The sequence below is a fragment of the Coregonus lavaretus genome, assembly GCF_964263955.1.
Source record: "Coregonus lavaretus genome assembly, chromosome: 34".
In the NCBI taxonomy this organism is placed as follows: Eukaryota; Metazoa; Chordata; class Actinopteri; order Salmoniformes; family Salmonidae; genus Coregonus; species Coregonus lavaretus.
This window is the reverse complement of record NC_140021.1, coordinates 11395831-11422892: the sequence shown is the minus strand read 5'-3', so window position 1 is coordinate 11422892 and position 27062 is coordinate 11395831. Positions and strand designations below refer to the sequence as shown.

The following is a 27062-nucleotide window of genomic DNA, read 5'->3' as shown; positions in this document are numbered from 1 at the left end:
AAACCCAAATAATGTTGTTGACTTGTCTTATACTCCTATTTGTAGCCAAATCATAAACTGGAGAAAAAACACTTCAAAACCCCACCTCAAACCTGTATCTCAAACAGACCGTTTCAAAAAAATGCTTGCTTTTTCTTTATAGAGAATGTCCTCCTGCCTCATTGGCTGAGCTGGCCAATCAGCTAAAAGTATTTCACTCATATTGTAATTAATTATAGGTCATATTTGATAGAAATCTGGAAACACTGGACAGTTACTTTAACATCTCCACTAATAACAATGTTATTCTTAATCAATGATATTGTTGTTGTTTATGATGGTCTCCTGAGGTGAGCGTTTACGGCCATTGATGCTGTTCAAACTTGCATTATGTTGACAGGCATGTAGCCGGTGAGTAACAGCCAGACATCTAAACAGCTGCCAAACACAGGGTCAGCTCAAGGATTCTGCATCCCTCATTCAGTAGGAAAGCTGCTCCTAGCTCTCTCTTTCTCCCCCCCCCCATCTCCTTTTATGTCTGCCAGCCAATGTCAGTACAGTAGACAGTATGACCCCTCCTCCCCTCATAATGTTTACTACCTACACTGCTGAAAAAGAGAGTGAGTGTGAGAGTGTGTGATTTTTACTGGGGGCTGGAACAGGGTGTATAGGGAGGTCATAACAATTTCAAGGGCATGGTAGTAGTCTGCCCCCGCTGGAAGGGAGTCAGGACATAGGCTGGCAACAGTTCTGGCTGTCTGTGGATTGAGCTTTTCATTCCCACACAGTCTCCTGCTAGTCTGTACAAGTGCTAGTTGACACAGAGCTGCTGCAATGGTCCACAGTTCCCCAGAGAGTCTATAACACAATGTTTGAGAAGATCCCCGCTCTCTCTGTCTGCCTCTCTTTCTCTCTATGCATTGGGAGCTGATAGTCTACAGTACATGTCTTGGATTTTAATAAGGTGCAAATCAGTGGTGGCACTTTACATGGGGAGGACAAGCTCATAGTAATGGCTGGAACAGAATGAATGGAATGGTATCAAACGCCTGCTTTTCCATGTGTTGGATACCATTCCATTCACTCCATTATTATGAGCTGTCCTCCCCTCACCAGTCTACTTTGGTGCAAATATCAATACTATCTCTTTCCAAGTGTGCATATGGCTCTAGACCCTAAAATGCCTTTTCCAATTATCTCTCTCCTCTTTGCTTTGCTCCTGTTGCTCTCATGTTGCCACCCACTCACATACCACTGGTGTGCAGCAGGAGGCTATAGAATAATACATCATCTGGAGTAAGACAAAGGGCCACTGAAAATATGATTGGATTCTGCCAATCTTTCCCATACCCATTAATTTGGGATTGAAGCCTGCTGATTTCTTATCATGCATAGCGATATTTACAGGACAGATGGTGTGTATTAAGGAATCCGTTTCGATTGAGATCATTGACTGTATGAGGCATGGAAACATCTGACAAACTTATGATAAAAGCGGTTTTGGGGTGAGCTATCTGCTCCATAAAGTTATACTGTTGCTAGGTACTTTGTTCTGTATGACCTGAACAGCCCTTTACACATTGGGACTGTCTGGTCATATTATTAGGTTGGCCACCTCTCTCTTGTGTTCCCAGCCAAGATCAACCATTAGCATTATAGTCCGTTTTCGCCGTTGCCTATATGGACCAGGTATTATCATAGATGTATGGTTATGGTAGGCAGGGGTGAAGTGCTGCTGGAGCGCTTTTTCAATTTGAAAATACACGGAGCAGATAAAAAATATTTCTGGAAAATTATTTCTGAAGCTGAATCAATGTCCCGCACGATCACATAATGACTAAATAGTATTGTACATAATGGCATATTAGGCCCATACCGATACTGTTACACCAAAAACACCTCCTCATTTCTAGTGGGATTTTAGGATGGTTAGCTGAAACATTTTCTCATGCGGCCAAAACTCAGCAAGCGCGCGCCATAAAAAAAAATACTCACTTTTAAAAGTTCATATTCTGTTAACTCAAACCCAAATAATGTTGTTGACTTGTCTTATACTCCTATTTGTAGCCAAATCATAAACTGGAGAAAAACCCCCACCTCAAACCTGTATCTCAAACAGACCGTTTCAAAAAAATGCTTGCTTTTTCCTTATAGAGAATGTCCTCCTGCCTCATTGGCTGAGCTGGCCAATCAGCTAAAAATATTTCACTCATATTGTAATTAATTATAGGTCATATTTGATAGAAATCTGGAAACACTGGACAGTTACTTCAACATCTCACTAATAACAATGTTATTCTTAATCAATGATATTGTTGTTAAAAAATAAAATAAAATAAAATGTCGCCTACACTTTGACTGAAACAAAATACAAGAGAGGCTAATAAGTTGTTAACACCATCTGCTCCAATTTGCTCACAAAACAGTAATTCAAGAATATTCCTATGAAACTGATTGAGATCATATGATTGGCATACAGACGCAGTTTGGACATCTCACCAGTAAAAAGTGAAGAATTATTCACCATTGACAGTGATGATAGCTTATTTTGAAATGAGATATGCCTAACTTAGCGTTTGAGGGTATTAAACATATACACTTTTCTTGAGACAATATGTGTGGGCATAGACAGACGTTGCAATTGGAGGATGTATTTTATGCAGATTCTATAGTCTAATAATATTCAATAGGCTACATCTGTCGGTACAAACTTTGATTGAGAAATTATGACTTCATTAACTTTTTTTGTTGCGCTCCCGCACCTAAAAAAAATGACACTACACGAAGTATTCACTCCATCCCTGTATGTAAGGCAGGTATGGATGCACCTTAACAGAGACGCACAGGCGCAAATAGTTTCCCTCTGATAATCATGGTCAAATGGCCAATAATCCTCAAGGACACATGTACAATTGTGCTACTGTAAATTAACTCACCGATTTATAATTTGTCGTAAGGAATGACGATTTGAAGTTATTACTTAGTCAGCTTCATCCTATGAAACGGATTCCCACTCCTCCCCTTCACTGCTCATAGCCTGTGAATATTTATTTGGGTGTTTTAAATGAATCTGCACCCTGGAGGGTGATTTTATTTTTAAAGATAGAAATACCTTAACAACTTATAGCTCAAGCACAACCGACTTCTCACGGAGTCTTGTCTCAGAAGGGGTGTATTTTAAGACCTGCTCGATAATGAGCAGCACCACCGGCGTCGCGCGGTGCAATAAATATCTTCCGCGCTCGTCCCTATATTATACCGTCCTCAATGGCTCTTCCCCTAAAAAAATAACTGGGTGTCGGTAATTGGAAGTTTGGACCTGCATCCTGATGTAGGCTAGGCTATGTCATACCTTTTCCATCTAATTCTACAAGGGCATTTCACTGATAATTATGAATGTAGGCCACTTTGGTTTATGCCTATAGGCCATTGTAAATGTATAGTTTTTCTCTTCACTCCCACTAGCCAAACAAAACGTATATAAATTGTAAATCTGCTTGAACATATAGACCTTGTATGACCAGGTAGATTAACCACCACCACCCATAGGCTAATCATCACACTTGAAGCTCATTTTAATCGAGGCTAGAAGGCTCTATCACGTTCCGAGATGCAGTCTTGTTCGCGCCTATCTTCAGCGCAACTCAAGAAAAGTGAACCAGTGACTTTGCTAGAATAACTAAAGGAAGGGAAAACATCGGAGTGGGTGAGTATCTCTAGTCTTGTGCATTAATGAGTCTCGGAGCTCTGACTCAGAGCGCACGGAGAATGGGCGCCCCACAGCTCTGGGTACGGTTGGAATGGATAAAAACAGACCGGGCAACTTTTACCTTCCAACGGACGGATTACGCGATGGCACCTAATGCATCCTGCGCTGGAACAGCCTAACAGGTAGGACTGTCTGTTTGTGGCGCACACATAATAAACATGATAGGTTTAGATACAAGTTGGAACTGTTATGGTCGCCTGCCGACTTATTCTGATGCATTTAACCGTTTTACTTCCAGCATTTATTTGGGTGTTTATTTATTCTAGCCCAATCTACTTGATGTATGACTTTCAGTGATGTTTTCTTTTTATGCCGACTATTACCAATTTTTGAATTACTGTGGTCCATTTGGCCATATCATTTGGCCATGCATGTTGGCTTGATATACTCGTCACGCGTAATTGTGGTTTAGGTGTCAGGGATTGACCCCAATCTCACGAGAGGCATATCGAAGGTGTAGGCTACCTTTCGCGCGGAATTCTATGGGTTCGACATTAATTTCTCCTATGAAGTGTGCATAAGAGGATGTCCTGACAGGATGTCCTGACAGCAGGGAGGATTTATCAGATAAGCATAAATAATTTGAAGAACCGCAGGTGCAAGATAGCATCTCCAAATTAAGTTGGACAGCCAAAGTGATTATAAATGATAACTGCATATTTCAGTGATAATGACTAACTAGGAGTCAGTCATTGTGATAGGCTATCTGAATACCTTCTAACACCATACTTTTTTATTACCAGGTTACATATAGAATGTCTATTAGCAATGTATTCATGGATGAATACATTTGATGCCTAATGCTCTGTCAGTCCAGTTAATTTTCTCATGTGAAAACATTTATGTAAATGTAGTTTTGGTAGTTTGTTTTGGCAGTGTGTGGAGCTGTGTGAGGGAGGTGGGGGGTTTTGCTTCATGTTCAAGTACATTGTATACAACCAGAGCCATCATCAGGACAAACAAGCACTGCCTGTTCCAAAGCACTACGTGTGTGTGTGTGTGTGTGTGTGTGTGTGTGTGTGTGTGTGCAGGCATTCGTGTGTGTGTGCGCACATGTGTGTGAGAAAGAGACACACACACACACTCTGCCAAAACATTTGTGTCTTTTTTCCTTGTCTTCAACGCATGCAGACCCACGCTGCATTGTCAATCCCGGGTCCCGTGATAGAGGTGTTTATTATCCGAGGGCAGTAAGTGTGCAGCACCAGTTACCATGCGCACTCTTAATTCACCATGTCTCCGTGCAGATGGAAGATATCCCTCCCTCTAGACTCTGTTTGGGTCTGTTCTGTCACTGCATAGGATCAATTACTAGACAGGATCAAGGACTAGACTGAGTCAAGGACTAGACAGGATCAAGGACTAGACCGAGTCAAGGACTAGACAGGATCAATGACTAAACTGGATCAATGACTAGACCAGGGCAAGGACTAGACAGGATCCAGGAATAGACAGGTTCAATGACTAGACAGGATCAAGGACTAAACAGGATCAATAACTAGACAGGATCCAGGACTAGACATGGTCAAGGACTAGACATGATCAAGGACTAAACAGGATCAAGGACTAGACATGGTAAAGGACTAGATAGGATCAAGGACTAAACAGGGATAGAGAGAAGATAGAGCATGAGGGAATCGAGAATATACAATACCTTCAGAAAGTATTCACACCCCTTTACTTTTTCCACATTTTGTTGTGTTACAGCTTGAATTAAGAATGGATTCAATTGAGATTTTGTGTCACTGATCTACACACAATACCCCATAATGTCAAAGTGGAATTTTGTTTGTATAATTTTTTTGAAATTAATAGAACAAATAAAAACTGAAATGTCTTGAGTCAATAAGTGTTCAACCTCTTTGTTATGGCAAGCCTAAATATGTTCAGGAGTAAAAATGTGCTTAACAAATCACATAATAAATTGCATGGACTCATTCCGTGTTAAAAAATAGTGGTTAACATACATTTTTAACTACCACATCTCTGTACCCCACACATACAGTTATCTGTAAGGTCCCTCAATCGAGTAGTGAATTTCAACCACAAAGACCAGGGAGGTTTTTCAATGCCTTTCAAAGAAGGGCACCGATTGGTAGATGTGTAAAAAAAAAATGACACTGAATATCTCTTGGAGCGTGGTGAAGTTATTAATTAGGCTTTGGATGGTGTATCAATACACTCAGTCACTACAAAGTTACAGCTGTCCTTCCTAACTCAGTAGCCGGAGAGGAAGGAAACGCTCAGGGATTTCATCATGAGGCTAATGGTGATTTTAAAACAGTTACAGAGTTTAATGGTTGTTATATGACAAAACTGAGAATGGATCAACAACATTGTAGTTACTCCACAATACTAACCTAAATTACATAGTGAAATGAAGGAAGCCTGTACAGAATAAAAATATTCCAAAACATGCATCCTGTTTGCAACAAGGGATTTAAGTAATACTGCACAAAATGTAGCAAAGAAATTAACTTTTTATCCTGAATACAAAGCGTTATGTTTGGGGCAAATCAACACAACACATCACTGTGTACCTCTGTTCATATTTTCAAGCATGGTGGTGGCTGCGTTATGTTATGGGTATGCTTGTCATCGGCAAGGACTAGGGAGTTTTTCAGGATTAAAAGAAACGGAACACAGCAATAAGCACAGGCAAAATCCTAGAGGAAAACCTGGTTCAGTTTGCTTTCCAACAGACACTGGGAGACAAATTCACCTTTCAGCAGGACAATAACCTAAAACACAAGGCCAAATCTACACTGGAGTTGCTTTCCAAGACGACATTGAATGTTCCTGAGTGGCCTAGTTACAGTTTCGACTTAAATTGGTTTGAAAATCTATGGCAAGACTTAAAAATGACTGTCTAGCAATGATCAACAATCAACTTGACAGAGCTTGAATAATTTATAAAATAAAAATTAGCAAATATTGTACAATCCAAGTGTGCAAAGCTCTTAGAGACTTACCCCAAAAGGCTCACAGTTGTAATCGCCGCCAAAGGTGCTTCTACCAAGTACTGACTCAGTTAAGGGGTGTGAATACTTTCTGAAGTCACTGTGCATGAGTAGCATCAGGAAGTAGAAAGTAGATATAGAAGGATAGAGAGTAAATGTTGAGGGAATAGAGAGGGTTTGAGAATAGAGCTGAGTCCATATTACAGCTGTAGAGAAGGGGAGACACAGGAGTGAGTCTGGGACAACCAGGTTAGTATGGTGGGGAGTAGTGGGAGCTCTGTGGGACAATGAAACAGGAGAAGAGAGGATGTGAAAGGAGGGGAGGATAGGAAAGGAAGGGAGGGGAGACAAGAGAAGGGGAGAGGAGTACCACTTGTACCTGGCCATTGTCCACTCCCCCTGCTGATCTGAAAGGTCTGGATAGGTTAAATTAATATAGCTGAAAGGTCTTTATAGGTTAACTGAATCTACCTACCGCAGAGCCAGGTACAAATGTCAGGCATTGAATAACAAAGGTACTTTATGCTTGGAGCGGGGACTTGGACTGCACAGGTGTAGGCATTATCATTTTGCTGATACCTGGAGTCCAGCCATGAATAGGAGAAGGGTAAGCGGAATTGATGGAGAGAAGTGGGTGAAGGGATGGAGATAGGTACCAAAGCCAGAGATAGAAAGAAAGAAAGAGAGAGAGAGAGAGAGAGAGAGAGAGAGAGAGAGAGGAGAGAGAGAGAGAGGAGAGAGAGAGAGAGAGAGAGAGAGAGAGAGAGAGAGAGAGAGAGGAGAGGAGAGAGAGAGAGAGAGAGAGGAGGAGAGAGAGAGAGAGAGAGAGAGAGAGAGGAGAGAGAGAGAGAGCAGAGAGAGAGAGAGAGAGAGAGAGAGAGAGAGAGAGAGAGAAGAGAGAGAGAGAGAGAGAGAGAGAGAGAGCAGAGAGAGAGAGAAGAGAGAGAGAGAGAGAGAGAAGAGAGAGAGAGAGAGAGAGAGAGAGAGAGAGAGAGGAGAGAGAGAGAGAGAGAGAGAGAGAGAGAGAGAGAGTCGAGAGAGAGAGAGGACTTCAGACAACTCAAAACACCAGCTACAGAGTTATTAGCGCTCTCTGATGGAGAGGGTTTACCGTAACAGGCCAAAGGCAATAATCAATGACATGACTGCATTAGATTAACATGTTTCAATTTAGCATTGTAGCCATTTAATAAAAGCCATAATCCACAGCTATTTACTGTAAGTGAGTGGGTGCCTTCAATGAGGGGATGACTGGGAAAAATCCTCATATTAAAAAGTCAATACTGTTGCAATAAGATTAAATTGATAATCGTGCCAACAGACTTTGGGTCTGCTGCAGTGCTCTCTGTTGCAGTGCTCTCTGTTGCAATGCTCTCTGTTGCAGTGCTCTCTGATGCAGTGCTCTCTGTTGCAGTGCTCTCTGTTGCAGTGCTCTCTGCTGCAGTGCTCTCTATTGCAGTGCTCTCTGTTACAGTGCTCTCTGTTGCAGTGCTCTCTGTTACAGTGCTCTCTGTTGCAGTGCTTTCTGTTACAGTGCTCTCTGCTGCAGTGCTCTCTGTTACAGTGCTCTCTGCTGCAGTGCTCTCTGTTGCAGTGCTCTTTGCTGCAGTGCTCTCTGTTGCAGTGCTCTCTGTTGCAGTGCTCTTTGTTACAGTGCTCTCTGTTGCAGTGCTTCAGCAGAAAACAGTAACTTCTAGCAGCCTTCATCAGATTCACATCCACGACATTAAGCTGTAAGTCCTCCGGTAATATAAAGTGAATAATGACAGGGACACGTTTATTGTAAAGACTGAGAACTCATTTATTTTGGCATTAAGACAAGCCAGTAGAATTTCTGCTGGGAGTCTGAGAGAACATCACTCCGTCTCCAGCCCTCCGACCCTGACCCTGAACTCGCTGCAGGATATTGTGTTTTGTGTTTGTGGCGATTGCCTCACTGTGTAGGTGACACTATTATAAATGTGAGGGAGGGATAGCGTGTACCGAATGGGGAATGGTTGTCATATATATGTGCTCAATATTGTATATTCATCTTGGTCATGGGGATGTATCAGATTAGATGTGCATGTGACTCAGGGTTTCCCTATGAGGATTGTGTGTTGTATGGATGGATCTTTCTCTTAGTGGTTGTCATGTGATAGATATCAGCTCCATCTCTGTCCCTCTCTCCCATGCAGGTCTCTCACCCAGCCCCTCTCTCATGTCACCGGGACATCTCCATGGCGATGTTTAGCGGCTCTGAACGCTTCTTCTGGAATGACTCGGAACAGGTTCCGGAAGACCTCCCCCTCCAGCGGAATTCCTCTAGTGGTTGGGAGGAGGAGGATACGGAGCGTAACTACTACGCCATGCTGTACTCCCTACTCATCCTGGCCATCGTGTTCGGCAACGTGCTGGTGTGTCTGGCTGTGGTGCGGGAGAGGTCCCTACAGACCACCACTAACTACCTGGTGGTGAGCCTGGCTGTAGCTGACCTGCTGGTGGCCTCACTGGTCATGCCCTGGGCTGTATACCTGGAGGTGAGGGTCCACTGGGTAGGGGGGTGGGGTGGGGACGTGCGGACAGGGATGGGTTGGGTTGGGGAGGGAGGGTATTTGGAGGTGAGGGTCGACCTGTGTGGGGGACCAGGGATGGGTTGGGGATGGAGGGTATTTGGAGGAAAAGCAGGTTGGGACCAGGGATGGTGGTGGTCTTGCCAACTCCTATTGTTATTGGCGTGACAATGGCCATAGGACCATAGGAGTTGGTCAGCATAAACAGATCTGGGACTGTTTGTTGGGAATGTCTGTTGGGAATGTTAATGGCTGGGATGTTTTTCTTAGTCAGGTCACAGGGTCAGGAAAAACTCATCAGACCTACACTACCGGTCAACATTTTTAGAACACCTACTCATTCAAGGGTTTTTCTTTATTTTTACTATTTTCTACATTGTAGAATAATAGTGAAGATATCAAAACTATGAAATAACACATATGGAATCATGTAGTAACCAAAAAAGTGTTAAACAAATCGAAATATATATTATATTTGAGAATCTTCAAAAAGCCACCCTTTGCCTTGATGACAGCTTTGCACACTCTTGGCATTCTCTCAACCAGCGTCATGAGGTAGTCACCTGGAATCCATTTCAATGAACAGGTATGCCTTCTTAAAAGTTAATTTGTGGAATTTATTTCCTTCTTAATGTGTTTAAGCCAATCAGTTGTGTTGTGACAAGGTGTGTGTGTGTGGGGGGGGGGGGGGGGGGGGTATACAGAAGATAGCCCTATTTGGTAAAATACCAAGTCCATATTATGGCAAGAACAGCTCAAATAAGCAAAGAGAAATGACAGTCCATCATTACTTTAAGATATGAAGGTCAGTCAATACGGAACATTTCAAGGTCAGTCAATACGGAACGTTTTTGCAGTCGCAAAAACCATCAAGCGCTATGATGAAACTGGCTCACATGAGGCCCGCCACAGGAATGGGAGACCCAGAGTTACCTCTGCTGCAGAGGATACGTTTATTAGAGTTACCAGCCTCAGAAATGGCAGTCCAAATAAATGCTTCACAGAGTTCAAGTAACAGACACATCTCAACATCAACTGTTTAGAGGAGACTGTGTGAATCAGGCCTTCATGGTCGAATTGCTGCAAAGAAACTACTACTATAGGACACCAATAAGAAGAAGAGACTTGCTTGGGGCAAAAAACACAAGCAATGGACATTAGACCGGTGGAAATGTGTCCTTTGGTCTGGAGTCCAAATTGGAGATGATTGGTTCCAACCGCTGTGTCTTTGTGAGACGCGGTGTGGGTGAATGGATGATCTCTGCATGTGTATTTCCCACCGTAAAGCATGGAGGAGGAGGTGTTATGGTGTGGGGGTGCTTTGCTGGTGACACTGTCTGTGATTTATTTAGAATTCAAGGCAAACTTAACCAGCATGGCTACCACAACCTTCTGCAGTGATACACCATTCCATCTGGTTTGGGCTTAGTGGGACTATCATTTGTTTTTCAACAGGACAATGACCCAACACACCTCCAGGCTGTGTAAGGGCTATTTTACCAAGAAGGAGAGTGATGGAGTGCTGCATCAGTTGACCTGTCCTCCACAATCCCCCGACCTCAACCCAATTGAGTGGTTTACATTTACATTTTAGTCATTTAGCAGACGCTCTTATCCAGAGCGACAAAACACACGGCCAAGGCAACAAAGGAGTGGCTCAAGAAGAAGCAAATTAAGGTCCTGGTGTGGCCTAGCCAGTCTCCAGACCTAAATCCCATAGAAAATCTGTAGAGGGAGCTGAAGGTTCGAGTTGCCAAACGTCAGCCTCGAAACCTTAATGACTTGGAGAAGATCTGCAAAGAGGAGTGGAACAAAATCCCTCCTGAGATGTGTGCAAACCTGGTGGCCAACTACAAGAAACGTCTGACCTCTGTGATTGCCAACAAGGGTTTTGCCACCAAGTACTAAGTCATGTTTTGCAGAGGGGTCAAATACTTATTTCCCTCTTAAAATGCAAATCAATTTATAAAATTTTAGACGTGCGTTTTTCTGGATTTTTTTGTTGTTATTCTGTCTCTCACTGTTCAAATAAACCTACCATTAAAATGATAGACTGATCATTTCTTTGTCAGTGGGTAAACGTACAAAATCAGCAGGGGATCAAATACTTTTTTCCCTCACTGTATATGTGCCCTCTGTTCCCCATTGTCCTTGTCCATTATTGTCCCATGTCCGTTTTTCTCCTGAGTACCGTGTATTGTGCTCTGGTTTTTTACGGGTCTCGTCCCGTGTAGAGGTTACACCTCGCTCTTTGTTTGGGATACATCCCTTTGGTATATATATACGTGTTTGTGTTGGGTGGAGTAATAAAACCCCTAATACCTATTCCTGCGCCTGTCTTCTAATCATTATACAACGTGACAAAACTACTGAAAGAGAGACAGTTTGGGACAATGGATGGCTTTGGGATTGAGAGGAGGGGAGAGGATGTGTTCACTTTGAGTTTTCATTATTTTCAAGGAAGATGCATGTGAGAGATGGAGGAAGGATAAGGGCAGGGAGATGGTCATGTTATTACTTTGGGATTCTCCCTCATGGGGTGTGAGAGAGTGTGGTGATGCATTCTGGGACTGTGAGTGGGTGGAAGATATTGATGTCTATTGCTTATAATAATGTTTTATCTTATATTTCTAAATGCTCCACATAATTGTCCCTTGTGGGAAGTCTTATTGAAATGAATTTAGAGAAGTATCGTCAGTGGGGGTTGATTCGTCCATTAGATATAATTATTGTCTGGGGGAACTGGAGGAGGTAGAAGTGTTGATGTGTTCATTTTGAATTTGTTTGAATCGTTGGTCATGATTCCATTCAGGGTCGGGCGAGAGGCACAGTGTGCTATTGCAAACTCAACTCACGACGCTGCACCTAAGGCCTGAACCAGTGTCAGATTCCTCTATAACCTCAACCATGTGGAGTTGAGAAAATATACATTATGAGAGTTAAGTGAAAATAGTGCACAGTGAGAGCTGTTTGGGTTCCATGACAATCAACAGTGTCATAGTGAGAAGCAGACACAAGCCTGGCTCATAGAGAGTATTTCATCCAAATTACCTCAGTAGCTAACTTACTGCTTTGGCCAAGTGCCAATTATTCAATGCAAAGTAGATCATCAGATTCTAATAATATGTCCTCAACTTTATTTGTCCACCTATTAGTATTAGGGCTAAAACATGCCATCATTAGATACATCCCACATAAATCCAGTCACACTACAGACGCAGATGATGGTCCTGTCTGTCTTGTACGCTGATAGGGAATGCCATAGTCGTAGAGGTCACATTAGTGATGATATGCAGAGAGCAGACAGCTCTGAGCCATACAGTATGTTCATGTCTGGAAGAGGGAGCCTGATGTAGGGTGTCTCACTGGAACCCATTAGAGGTTAGGAAGGATGCATGTGGATGGGGGGGGGGGGGGGGGGATGCCTGTGTGTGTGTTCCCATCTAAGGCCAGGAGATCCAGCAGTCAGGCGCTGCAGCTCAGAACACATGTATCTCTGTCAGACAGTTGATATCACGTATTATAGAACTTAAGGGAAGGCATGTCTGAGCAGTGCTATCTGTCTGGGTAAGGTGGGCTGGAACTGGGAGTGTGTAATTGTACTTTCATTTACATTACATTTACGTCATTTAGCAGACGCTCTTATCCAGAGCGACTTACAAATAGGTGCATTCACCTTATAGCCAGTGGGATAACCACTTTAGAATGTTATTATTATTTATTTATTTTTGGGGGGGGGGGGGGGGGGGGGTTGGAGTAAAGGGGGGGGGGGGGGGTAGAAGGATTACTTTATCCTATCCCAGGTATTCCTTAAAGAGGTGGGGTTTCAAATGTCTCCGGAAGGTGGTGAGTGACTCCGCTGTCCTAGCGTCGTGAGGGAGCTTGTTCCACCATTGGGGTGCCAGAGCAGCGAACAGTTTTGACTGGGCTGAGCGGGAACTATGATTCCGCAGAGATAGGGGAGCCAGCAGGCCAGAGGTGGATGAACGCAGTGCCCTCGTTTGGGTGTAGGGACTGATCAGAGCCTGAAGGTACGGAGGTGCCGTTCCCCTCACAGCTCCGTAGGCAAGCACCATGGTCTTGTAGCAGATGCAAGCTTCAACTGGAAGCCAGTGGAGTGTGCGGAGGAGCGGGGTGACGTGAGAGAACTTGGGAAGGTTGAACACCAGACGGGCTGCGGCATTCTGGATGAGTTGTAGGGGTTTAATGGCACAGGCAGGGAGCCCAGCCAACAGCGAGTTGCAGTAATCCAGACGGGAGATGACAAGTGCCTGGATTAGGACCTGTGCCGCTTCCTGTGTAAGGCAGGGTCGTACTCTCCAAATGTTGTAGAGCATGAACCTACAGGATCGGGTCACCGCCTTGATGTTAGCGGAGAATGACAGGGTGTTGTCCAGGGTCACGCCAAGGCTCTTCGCACTCTGGGAGGAGGACACAACGGAGTTGTCAACCGTGATGGCGAGATCATGGAACGGGCAGTCCTTCCCCGGGAGGAAGAGCAGCTCCGTCTTGCCGAGGTTCAGCTTGAGGTGGTGATCCGTCATCCATACTGATATGTCTGCCAGACATGCAGAGATGCGATTCGCCACCTGGTTATCAGAAGGGGGAAAGGAGAAGATTAGTTGTGTGTCGTCAGCGTAGCAATGATAGGAGAGGCCATGTGAGGATATGACAGAGCCAAGTGACTTGGTGTATAGCGAGAATAGGAGAGGGCCTAGAACTGAGCCCTGGGGGACACCAGTGGTGAGAGCACGTGGTGCGGAGTCAGCTTCTCGCCATGCCACTTGGTAGGAGCGACCGGTCAGGTAGGACGCAATCCAAGAGTGAGCCGCGCCGGAGATGCCCAGCTCGGAGAGGGTGGAGAGGAGGATCTGATGGTTCACAGTATCAAAGGCAGCAGACAGGTCTAGAAGGACAAGAGCAGAGGAGAGAGAGTTAGCTTTAGCAGTGCGGAGAGCCTGTGTGACACAGAGAAGAGCAGTCTCAGTTGAATGACCAGTCTTGAAACCTGACTGGTTTGGATCAAGAAGGTCATTCTGAGAGAGATAGCAAGAGAGTTGGCTAAAGACGGCACGCTCAATAGTTTTGGAGAGAAAAGAAAGAAGGGATACTGGTCTGTAGTTGTTGACATCAGAGGGATCGAGTGTTGGTTTTTTGAGAAGGGGTGCAACTCTCGCTCTCTTGAAGACGGAAGGGACATAGCCAGCGGTCAAGGATGAGTTGATCAGCGAGGTGAGGTAAGGGAGAAGGTCACTGGAGATGGTCTGGAGAAGAGAGGAGGGGATAGGGTCAAGCGGGCAGGTTGTTGGGCGGCCTGCCGTCACAAGTCGCACGATTTCATCTGGAGAGAGAGGGGAGAAAGAAGTCAAAGCATAGGGTAGGGCAGTGTGAGCAGGACCAGCAGTGTCATTTGACTTAACAAACGAGGATCGGATGTCGTCAACCTTCTTTTCAAAATGGTTGACGAAGTCATCCACAGAGAGGGAGGAGGGGGGGGGGGGGATTCAGCAGGGAGGAGAATGTGGCAAAGAGCTTCCTAGGGTTAGAGGCGGATGCTTGGAATTTAGAGTGGTAGAAAGTGGCCTTAGCAGCAGAAACAGATGAAGAAAATGTAGAGAGGAGGGAGTGAAAAGATGCCAGGTCTGCAGGGAGTCTAGTTTTCTTCCATTTCCGCTCAGCTGCCCGGAGCTCTGTTCTGTGAGCTCGCAATGAGTCATCAAGCCACGGAGCTGGAGGGGAGGACCGAGCCGGCCGGGAGGATAGGGGACATAGAGAGTCAAAGGATGCAGAAAGGGAGGAGAGGAGGGTTGAGGAGGCAGAATCAGGAGATTGGAGGGAGAAGGATTGAGCAGAGGGAAGAGATGATAGGATGGAAGAGGAGAGAGTAGCGGGAGAGAGAGAGCGAAGGTTGTGACGGCGCATTACCATCTGTGTAGGGGCAGAGCGAGCAGTGTTGGAGGAGAGGGAGAGAGAAAAGGATACAAAGTAGTGGTCGGAGACTTGGAGGGGAGTTGCAGTGAGATTAGTAGAAGAACAGCATCTAGTGAAGATGAGGTCAAGCGTATTGCCTGCCTTGTGAGTAGGGGGGGACTGTGAGAGGGTGAGGTCAAAAGAGGAGAGGAGTGGAAAGAAGGAGGCAGAGAGAAATGAGTCAAATGTAGACGTAGGGAGGTTGAAATCCCCCAGAACTGTGAGGGGTGAGCCATCCTCAGGAAAGGAACTTATCAAGGCGTCAAGCTCATTGATGAACTCTCCAAGGGAACCTGGAGGGCGATAGATGACAAGGATATTAAGCTTAAATGGGCTAGTGACTGTGACAGCATGGAATTCAAATGAGGAGACAGACAGATGGGTCAGGGGAAAAATTGAGAATGTCCACTTGGGAGAGATGAGGATTCCTGTGCCACCACCCCGCTGACCAGATGCTCTCGGGGTATGCGAGAACACATGGTCAGACGAGGAGAGAGCAGCAGGAGTAGCAGTGTTTTCAGTGGTAATCCATGTTTCCGTCAGCGCCAAGAAGTCGAGGGACTGGAGGGTAGCATAGGCTGGGATGAAGTCTGCCTTGTTGGCAGCAGAACGGCAGTTCCAGAGGCTGCCTGAGACCTGGAACTCCACGTGGGTCGTGCGTGCAGGGACCACCAGGTTAGAGAGGCAGCAGCCACGCGGTGTGAGGCGTTTGTGTAGCCTGTGCGGAGAGGAGAGAACAGGGATAGGCAGAGGCATAGTTGACAGGCTGCAGCAGATGGCTACAATAATGCAGAGGAGATCGGAATAAAATGAACTAAACATCTGGGAAAGGAGAGAGCGGGGCCTCCCTCACCACAACTCCCAAATATAACTCTCCCAACTTCCACCTCAGAAACTATAATTGTTGTAAACTACAGCGGTTCAATGTTTTCTAGGAATAGACTAACCTAGTTTATTCAGCTAGCTAACTAGGTGCAGTATTATTCAGTGAAAAACGTCCGGGCACCTCGTCATAAGACGCCACAGCCAGCTAGCATGCTGGTCTCCAACAGCAGGGTTTAGCGCCAATACTCAGCCACAACAACCACCAGTGTATCAACACACAAGCAGATCGTCCGTGTCTAACATTGTGGGTTAGTCCCGACAGCTTGAGCGAGTCCGTCGTCAACTTATTCAGCCAGTTAGTTAGCTAGAATAGTTAGCAAACTAGCTAGCCATTGCTTTCAGACAAAGAAGAACCCCTCCTTTCACGGCACGAACACACAGAGAGAGCCAAACTAACGTTAACTAGTCACCCATGTCCCGAATTCCTTGAGCGACTCGGGCTATCAATATGTAAAAAACAAAACACAAGTGTAGGTTATGACTTACCCCTAGCAGCTACTGTTAGCTAGCCAAGTGCAAAGCTAGCCACTGAATTGACTCAGCCAGTTCGCGTCTGTTCGCTCGGTCGTTCCAGCTATTGTTTACAAGTAGCTATCCAGGTTGCAACAAGCTTGCTAATTTTCGAGCACAGTAGCCACTTGCTGCCTAACGTTAACGGTTCAGACAATGAGGTTAGAAAACAGCTGAATGGTAGGCAATTATTGTACGTAATTATTGTAGGCAGCCAGCTGGCGTAATTACAGGCACTCTCAGGCGTGAAACAACTATACCGTTGCTAATAGCTACTCGCCAGCTAGTAGTGAATGTGGGGGCATAATTGGACTCTGTGTGTGAGGGTTCGATCATGTTGTATTGTGGAGGGAGAAGAATTGGTGTGTGTGTGAGAGAGAGAGGGAGAGAGAGATAGAGAGAGAGCAAGAGAGAGAGCAAGAGAGAGAGAGAGAATAATATATTTGATGTGTGTGTGTTGATTATGAATGATGATGATTGATATTGATGATCAATCAATCAATCAAAATGATTTATGAAGCCCTTTTTACATCAGCAGATGTCACAAAGTGCTATACAGAAACCCAGCCTAAAACCCCAAACAGCAAGCAATGCAGATGTAGAAGCACGGTGGCTAGGAAAAACTCCCTAGAAAGGCAGGAACCTAGGAAGAAACCTAGAAAGGAACCAGGCTCTGAGGGGTGGCCAGTCCTCTTCTGGCTGTGCCGGGTGGAGATTATAAGAGTACATGGCCATTTAAGGCCAGATTGTTCTTCAAGATGTTCAAATGTTCATAGATGACCAGCAGGGTCAAATAATAATCACAGTGGTTGTAGAGGGTGTAACAGGTCAGTACCTCAGGAGTGAATGTCACTTGGCTTTTCGTAGCCGAGGATTCAGAGGTCGAGACAGCAGGTGCGGTAGGGAGAGAGAGTCGAAAACAGCAAGTCCGGTACAAGGTAGCACGTCCGGTGAACAGGTCAGGGTTTCCTAGCTGCAGGCAGAACAGTTGAAACTGGAGCAGCAGCACGACCAGGTGGACTGGGGACAGCCAGGAGTCATCAGGCCAGGTAGTCCTGAGGCATGATCCTAGGGCTCAGGTCCTCTGGGAGGGGAGGTAGAGAGAGAATTAGAGGGAGCATACTTCCATTCACACAGGACACCAGATAATTACACCAGATATAACAGACTGACCCTAGCCCCCCGGCACATAGACTACTGCAGCATGGATACTGGAGACTGAGACAGGGGTGGGTCGGGGGACACTGTGGCCCCGTCCGACGATACGCCCGGACAGGGCCAACCAGGCAAGATATAACCCCACCCACTTTGCCAAAGCACAGCCCCCACACCACTAGAGGGATATCAACAGACCACCAACTTACTACCCTGAGACAAGGCTGAGTATAGCCCACGAAGATCTCCTCCACCGCACGAGCCCGAGGGGGCGCAAAACCGGACAAGAAGATCATGTCTGTGATTCAACCCACTCAAGTGACGCACCCCTCCTAGGGATGGCATGGAAGAGCACTAGTAAGCCAGTGACTCAGCACCCGTAATAGGGTCAGAGGCAGAGAATCCCAGTGGAGAGAGGGTGGCCGGCCAGGCAGAGACAGCAAGGGCAGTTCGTCGCTCCAGTGCCTTGTCATTCACCTTCGCACCCCTGGGCCAGACTACACTCAATCATAGGACCTACTGAAGAGATTAGTCTTCAGTAAAGACTTAAAGGTCGAGACCGAGTCTGCGTCTCTCACATGGATAGGCAGACCATTCCATAAAAATGGAGCTCTATAGGAGAAAGCCCTGCCTCCAGCTGTTTGCTTAGAAATTCTAGGGACAATAAGGAGGCCTGCGTCTTGTGACCGTAGCGTACGTGTAGGTAGGTACGGCAGGACCAAATCGGAGAGGTAGGTAGGAGTAAGCCCATGTAATGCTTTGTAGGTTAGCAGTAAAACCTTGAAATCAGCCCTAGCCTTAACAGGAAGCCAGCCAGAGGCTAGCACTGGAGTAATATGATCAAATGATGATGATGTTGATTATGAATGATGATGATTGATGTTGATTATGAATGATGATGATCGATGTTGATTATGAATGATGATGATTGATATTGATGATGAAAAATGTATGCACTCACAAACTGTAAGTCGCTCTGGATAAGAGCGTCTGCTAAATGACTAAAATGTAAAATGTAAATGATGATGATGATGATACTGATGATGATAATGATGATGATGATACTGATGAAGCTGTGTGAATGTGTCTGTCATGTGACCCTGTGTTACCTGTCCAGGTGGTCGGAGGGGCATGGCTCTTCAGCAGGATGTACTGTAACATCTTTGTCACCTTGGACGTCATGATGTGCACCGCTAGCATTCTCAACTTGTGTGCTATCAGCATCGACAGGTAAGAGGCTCTCTGTGTTTGTGTGTGTCTTTGTTTGTGTGTGTGTGAGAGTGCGTTCGTGTCTGAGTTTTATTTTTGAAAGAGAAAGTGTGTGTTAAAGTGGGTATATACTTTTGGAGTGACTTAGGTGTTTTTGTGTGTGTGAACGTGTGTATATGGTAGACTTTCTATACAGTATTATTTGTCATTACTGCACCTCCAGTTGGCTTGATGCCATGTGGAGTTGTCAGGTTCAGAGAGCAGGTCTGCTTTCTCTTCAAGTGAGCCTTAAATATTTGATTGTAAACTTTCTCCCACGAGAGATATGGCCGTGATTACTGTTGATGTGCATCGGGTATGTACATTATTTATTTGCTTAGTTTTCCAGCTCATGTAATAGTTAATATTTAACAGCTCTTTAGCACAATATGCTTTTAACCATCAAAGAAACAGGAACTCAGCGGGCAGACCACTGTGTGTGTATGTGTGTGTGTGTTTGGAGAGTGAAAGCGTATGGTTATTCTCTGTATACAGAGAGGGAAAAAAGTATTTGATCCCCTGCTGATTTTGTACGTTTGCCCACTGACAAAGAAATGATCAGTCTATCATTTTAATGGTAGGTTTATTTGAACAGTGAGAGACAGAATAACAACAAAAAAATCCAGAAAAACGCATGTAAAAAATGTTATAAATTGATTTGCATTTTAATGAGGGAAATAAGTATTTGACCCCCTCTCATTCAGAAAGATTTCTGGCTCCCAGGTGTCTTTTATACAGGTAACGAGCTGAGATTAGGAGCACACTCTTAAAGGGAGTGCTCCTAATCTCAGCTTGTTACCTGTATAAAAGACACCTGTCCACAGAAGCAATCAATCAATCAGATTCCAAACTCTCCACCATGGCCAAGACCAAAGAGCTTTCCAAGGATGTCAGGGACAAGATTGTAGACCTACACAAGGCTGGAATGGGCTACAAGACCATCGCCTAGCAGCTTGGTGAGAAGGTGACAACAGTTGGTGCGATTATTCACAAATGGAAGAAACACAAAAGAACTGTCAATCTCCCTCGGCCTGGAGCTCCATGCAAGATCTCATCTCGTGGAGTTGCAATGATCATGAGAACGGTGAGGAATCAGCCCAGAACTACACGGGAGGATATTGTCAATGATCTCAAGGCAGCTGGGACCATAGTCACCAAGAAAACAATTGGTAACACACTACGCCGTGAAGGACTGAAATCCTGCAGCAATCGGGCTCAAGAAAGCACATATACATGCCCGTCTGAAGTTTGCCAATGAACATCTGAATGATTCAGAGGAGAACTGGGTGAAAGTGTTGTGGTCAGATGAGACCAAAATGGAGCTCTTTGGCATCAACTCAACTCGCCGTGTTTGGAGGAGGAGGAATGCTGCCTATGACCCCAAGAACACCATCCCCACCGTCAAACATGGAGGTGGAAACATTATGCTTTGGGGGTGTTTTTCTGCTAAGGGGACAGCACAACTTCACTGCATCAAAGGGACGATGGACGGGGCCATGTACCGTCAAATCGTGGGTGAGAACCACCTTCCCTCAGCCAGGGCATTGTAAATGGGTCGTGGATGGGTATTCCAGCATGACAATGACCCAAAACACACGGCCAAGGCAACAAAGGAGTGGCTCAAGAATAACCACATTAAGGTCCTGGTGTGGCCTAGCCAGTCTCCAGACCTAAATCCCATAGAAAATCTGTAGAGGGAGCTGAAGGTTCGAGTTGCCAAACGTCAGCCTCGAAACCTTAATGACTTGGAGAAGATCTGCAAAGAGGAGTGGGACAAAATCCCTCCTGAGATGTGTGCAAACCTGGTGGCTAACTACAAGAAACGTTTGACTTCCTCTGTGATTGCCAACAAGGGTTTTGCCACCAAGTACTAAGTCATGTTTTGCAGAGGGGTCAAATACTTATTTCCCTCATTAAAATGCAAATCAATTTATAACATTTTTGACATGTGTTTTTCTGGATTTTTTTGTTGTTATTCTGTCTCTCACTGTTCAAATAAACCTACCATTAAAATTATAGACTGATAATTTCTTTGTCAGTGGGCAAACGTACAAAATCAACAGGGGATCAAAAACTTTTTTCCCTCACTGTATGTGCATCTTTATACTGAGAATCACTGATTAGCAGCTTAGTCCTGACAGGTGATTCATTAAGCCCTTCACCTGGGTGTGAAGTGTGTGTGTGTGTGTGTGTGTGTGTGTGTGCGTACATGTGTGTATGTGTTTGTGTGTGTGTATGAGAGAGCGAGAGAGAGAGAGAGAGAGACAGAGAAACAGAGAGAAAGATCTGTTTAAATGTCCATTTTACAGCATGTGTTACACTGTAAGGATGTAATTGCAGCGGCTGTCCCAATTATGTACCACTGCTCTCCCAGGAAATATCACAGCTGTATTATTATCATGTATTTGTTTTCCAGAATAAATAGACCCTGCACCTGGGGCATATATGTTTTTGGTATTTGATAGAGTGCCTTGACCAACACAGTCCCGCTTTAAATGACGTGCAGCTTCTAAAAGCTTCATAAAGCCTTCATAAACAATATATAAATGTGTCACAAATCATCTATAACCTTATGTCATGCTCTGTAAAGGGTTCATAAATGTGGCATAACTGTGTGACATAACCACCGATGTCACATGTGACATAGCCCACTATGTAAAATATGACATAAACATGTGCTATATAAAAGGGTGGCATAAGCACTGCTTACTAAAGGCTTTATAAATCATATTAAATTGAGGCTTCACAAAGCATTTATAACCTTGTCATGCGTCTTGGAAGAGTATTGCAACACCAGGATAATGGACCACCCATACGTAAAAATGTATGCACGCATGACTGTAAGTCGCTTTGCATGAAAGCGTCTGCTAAATGGCATACATTATTTTACTCTAAAACGTTTCTAGGATGGCCAAACCTTGACCTCAACTTCCCCCAAAATGCTTTGCTGCAGGATGACACATGCTATAAAGTGCAGTCATGCACTGCAAACAAACGTTGGTAGGGCCTTTTAAAATATTTGTATTTATTTATTTGCCTAATTCGTTTTTTTTCTCCCAAATTCCGTTTTCTCAAATGTGTTTTCCCCCCAGTTTCTTTCACACATTTTGAATAGAAAAAACACAATTTTTTTTTTTTTTTGTTCACAGCAACGCATAAAACACATCAGGGGATACCTTTTGAGGGCTGGGAAAAATCTAAGAAACTTAGATTTTTTAGTGTAGTTACCCTTTAATTCAGTGCACATGTGGTGTTTCTGTAGAGCAGTAATCTCACATGTGATGGAGTTCGCAAATCAAATGCCCACTTGTAGTGCCACTGGACAGCGAAAAATTAGTAAGTTAACCTTTATTTATTGTAATTGAAATTAGTTTGTTAAGTGTTGAGTTATTTCAAATAATTTCGATGACTTCACTGCAATTTCTAGCTATACCAATAGCAGCATAAGATACCTAGCTAGCTATACCAATAAAATCAATCAATTTTATTTTATATTACAATTTATTTATTTACAATCCTGAGACAAGGCCGAGTATAGCCCACAGAGGTCTCCACCACAGCACAAACCAAGGGGGGGGGCGCCAACCCAGACAGGAAGATCACGTCAGTAACTCAACCCACTCAAGTGACGCACCCCTCCCAGGGACGGCATGAAAGAGCACCAGCAAGCCAGTGACTCAGCCCCTGCAACAGGGTTAGAGGCAGAGAACCCCAGTGGAGAGGGGAACCGGCCTGGCAGAGACAGCAAGGGCTGTTCGTTGCTCCAGCCTTTCCGTTCACCTTCACACTCCTGGGCCAGACTACACTCAATCATATGACCTACTGAAGAGATAAGTCTTCAGTAAAGACTTAAAGGTTGAGACTGAGTCTGCGTCTCTCACATGGGTAGGCAGACTGTTCCATAAAAATGGAGATCTATAGGAGAAAGCCCTGCCTCCCGCTGTTTGCTTAGAAATTCTAGGGACAATTAGGAGGCCTGCGTCTTGTGACCGTAGCGTACGTATTGGTATGTACGGCAGGACCAACTCGGAAAGATAGGTAGGAGCAAGCCCATGTAACGCTTTATAGGTTAACAGTAAAACCTTGAAATCAGCCCTTGCCTTAACAGGAAGCCAGTGTAGGGAAGCTAGCACTGGAGTAATATGATCAAATTTCTTGGTTCTAGTCAGGATTCTAGCAGCCGTATTTAGCACTAACTGAAGTTTATTTAGTGCTTTATCCGGGTAGCCGGAAAATAGAGCATTGCAGTAGTCTAACCTAGAAGTAACAAATGCATGGATTAATTTTTCTGCATCATTTTTGGACAGAACATTTCTGATTTTTGCAATGTTACGTAGATGGAAAAAAGCTGTCCTTGAAACAGTCTTGATATGTTCGTCAAAAGAGAGATCAGGGTCAAGAGTAACGCCTAGGTCCTTCACAGTTTTATTTGAGACGACTTTACAACCATCAAGATGAATTGTCAGATTTAACAGAAGATCTCTTTGTTTCTTGGGACCTAGAACAAGCATCTCTGTTTTGTCCGAGTTTAAAAGTAAAAAGTTTTCAGCCATCCACTTCCTTATGTCTGAAACACAGGCTTCTAGCGAGGGCAATTTTGGGGCTTCACCATGCTTCATTGAAATGTACAGCTGTGTGTCATCCGCATAGCAGTGAAAGTTAACATTATGTTTTCGAATAACATCCCCAAGAGGTAAAATATATAGTGAAAACAATAGTGGTCCTAAAACGGAACCTTGAGGAACACCGAAATGTACAGTTGATTTGTCGGAGGACAGACCATTCACAGAGACAAACTGATATCTTTCCGACAGGTAGGATCTAAACCAGGCCAGAACTTGTCCGTGTAGACCAATTTGGGTTTCCAGTCTCTCCAAAAGAATGTGGTGATCGATGGTGTCAAAGGCAGCACTAAGGTCTAGTAGCACGAGGACAGATGCAGAGCCTCGGTCTGACGCCATTAAAAGGTCATTTACCACCTTCACAAGTGCAGTCTCAGTGCTATGATGGGGTCTAAAACCAGACTGAAGCATTTCGTATACATTGTTTGTCTTCAGAAAGGCAGTGAGTTGCTGCGCAACAGCTTTTTCTAAAATTTTTGAGAGGAATGGAAGATTCGATATAGGCCGATAGTTTTTTATATTTTCCGGGTCAAGGTTTGGCTTTTTCAAGAGAGGCTTTATCACTGCCACTTTTAGTGAGTTTGGTACACATCCGGTGGATAGAGAGCTGTTTATTATGTTCAACATAGGAGGGCCAAGCACAGGAAGCAGCTCCTTCAGCAGTTTAGTAGGAATAGGATCCAGTATGCAGCTTGAAGGTTTAGAGGCCATGATTATTTTCATCATCGTGTCAAGAGATATAGTACTAAAACACTTAAGTGTCTCTCCCGATCCCAGGCCCTCAGCTAAATAAAAGTTTCCCATTTCCCCATTTAGAGTATTTCTTGCGCAGCACAGAAATGCCCTTATCCAGATGGTGTGACAAATGCATTTCCTAACAGACCTGCTAACTTTCTTTGTTGTTACTTTTAAGGTTGGAACCAACATGTAGTACCTCCAGCAGGGAGAGAGGCAATAACCATTGGTCCACCAGCTCAGGGACAATATACGCTATTCACAGCCCTATGTAATGTTCAATGTAATTGCATTGCTGGACTTTTTGAAACTTCATGTACAGTTGAAGTCGAAAATGTACATACACTTAGATTGGAGTCATTAAAACTTGTTTTTCAACCACTCCACAAATTTCTTGTTAACAAACTATAGTTTTAGCAAGTCGGTTAGGACATCTGCTTTTTGTATGACACAAGTAATTTTTCCAACAATTGTTCACAGACAGATTATTTCACTTATAATTCACTGTATCACAATTCCAGTGGGTCAGAAGTTTACATACACTAAGTTGACTGTGCCTTTAAACAGCTTGGAAAATTCCAGAAAATGATGTCATGGCTTTAGAAGCTTCTGATAGGCTAATTGAGTCAATTGGAGGTGTACCTGTGGATGTATTTCAAGGCCTACCTTCAAACTCAGTGCCTCTTTGCTTGACATCATGGGAAAATCAAAAGAAATCAGCCAAGACTTCAGAATTTTTTTTTTGACATCCACAAGTCTGGTTCATCCTTGGGAGCAATTTTCAAACGCCTGAAGGTACCACATTCATCTGTACAAACAATAGTACGCAAGTATAAACACCATGGGACCACGCAGCCGTCATACCGCTCAGGAAGGAGACGCGTTCCTTCTCCTAGAGATAAACGTACTTTGGTGCAAATCAATCCCAGAACACCAGCAAAGCACCTTGTGAAGATGCTGGAGGAAACAGGTACAAAAGTATCTATATCCACAGTAAAACAAGTCCTATATCGACATAACCTGAAAGGCCGCTCAGCAAGGAAGAAGCCACTGCTCCAAAACCGCAATAAAAAAGCCAGACTACGGTTTGCAACTGCACATGGGGACAAAGATCTTACTTTTTGGAGAAATGTCCTCTGGTCTGATGAAACAAAAATAGAATTGTTTGGCCATAATGACCATTGTTATGTTCGGAGAAAAAAGGGGGATGCTTTCAAGCCGAAGAACACCATCCCAATCGTGAAGCACGGGGGTGGCAGCATCATGCTGTGTAGGTGCTTTGCTGCAGGAGGGACTGGTGCACTTCACAAAATCGATGGCATCATGAGGAAGGAAAATGATGTGGATATATTGAAGCAACATCTCAAGACATCAGTCAGGAAGTTAAAGCTTGGTCGCAAATGGGTCTTCCAAATGGACAATGACCCCAAGCATACTTCCAAAGTTGTGGCAAAATGGCTTAAGGACAACAAAGCCAAGGTATTGGAGTGGCCATCACAAAGCCCTGACCTCAATCCTATAGAACATTTGTGGGCAGAACTGAAAAAGTATGTGCGAGCAAGGAGGCTTACAAACCTGACTCCGTAACACCAGCTCTGTCAGGAGAAATGGGCCAAAATTCACCAAACTTATTGTGGGAAGCTTGTGGAAGACTACCCGAAATGTTTGACCCAAGTTAAACAATTTAAAGGCAATGCTACCAAGTACAAATTGAGTGTATGTAAACTTCTGACCCACTGGGAATGTGATGAAAGAAATAAAAGCTGAAATAAATCATTCTCTCTGCTATTATTCTGACATTTCATATTCTTAAAATAAAGTGGTGATCCTAACTTTTATTTTTATTTTATTTCACCTTTATTTAACCAGGTAAACCAGTTGAGAACAAGTTCTCATTTACAACTGCGACCTGGCCAAGATACAGCAAAGCAGTGCGATAAAAACAACAACAACACAGAGTTACATATGGGGTAAAACAAAACAAAGTCAAAAATCAAAAATACAGAAACAGAAATACATATATATACAGTGTGTGCAAATTTAGCAAGTTATGGAGGTAAGGCAATAAAATAGGCTATAGTGCAAAATAATTACAATTTAGTATTAACACTGGAATGATGTGCAAGAGATGATGTGCAAATAGAGATACTGGGGTACAAATGAGCAAAATAAATAACAATATAGGGATGAGGTAGTTGGGCGGGCTAATTTCAGATGGGCTGTGTACAGGTGCAGTGATCGGTAAGGTGCTCTGACAACTGATGCTTAAAGTTAGTGAGGGAGATAAGTGTCTCCAGCTTCAGAGATTTTTGCAATTTGTTCCAGTCATTGGCAGCAGAGAACTGGAAGGAATTTCGGCCAAAGGAGGTGTTGGCTTTGGGGATGACCAGTGAGATATACCCGCTGGAGCGCAGACTACGGGTGGGTGTTGCTATGGTGACCAATGAGCTAAGATAAGGCGGGGATTTGCCTAGCAGTGATTTATAGATGGCCTGGAGCCAGTGGGTTTGGCGACGAATATGTAGTGAGGACCAGCCAACAAGAGCGTACAGGTCACAGTGGTGGGTATTATATGGGGCTTTGGAGACAAAACGGATGGCACTGTGATAGACAACATCCAATTTGCTGAGTAGAGTGTTGGAGGCTATTTTGTAAATGACATCGCCGAAGTCAAGGA

The 27062-nt window shown here is 44.2% G+C and overlaps 1 protein-coding gene across 1 annotated transcript in view; it reads left to right on the top strand.

Annotated features, from left to right (window-relative positions):
• Positions 1-3747: 3747 nt before the first annotated feature.
• drd3 (dopamine receptor D3) overlaps positions 3748-27062 on the top strand; it is a gene marked incomplete at both ends in the record, with an annotated part of 54277 nt that continues 30962 nt past the window's right edge. Inside the window, 3 exons of the mRNA XM_084152110.1 lie at positions 3748-3768; positions 8850-9227; positions 18898-19010. Coding sequence (XP_084008236.1) covers positions 3748-3768; positions 8850-9227; positions 18898-19010 — 512 coding nt within the window. The remainder of the gene's footprint in view (positions 3769-8849; positions 9228-18897; positions 19011-27062) is intronic.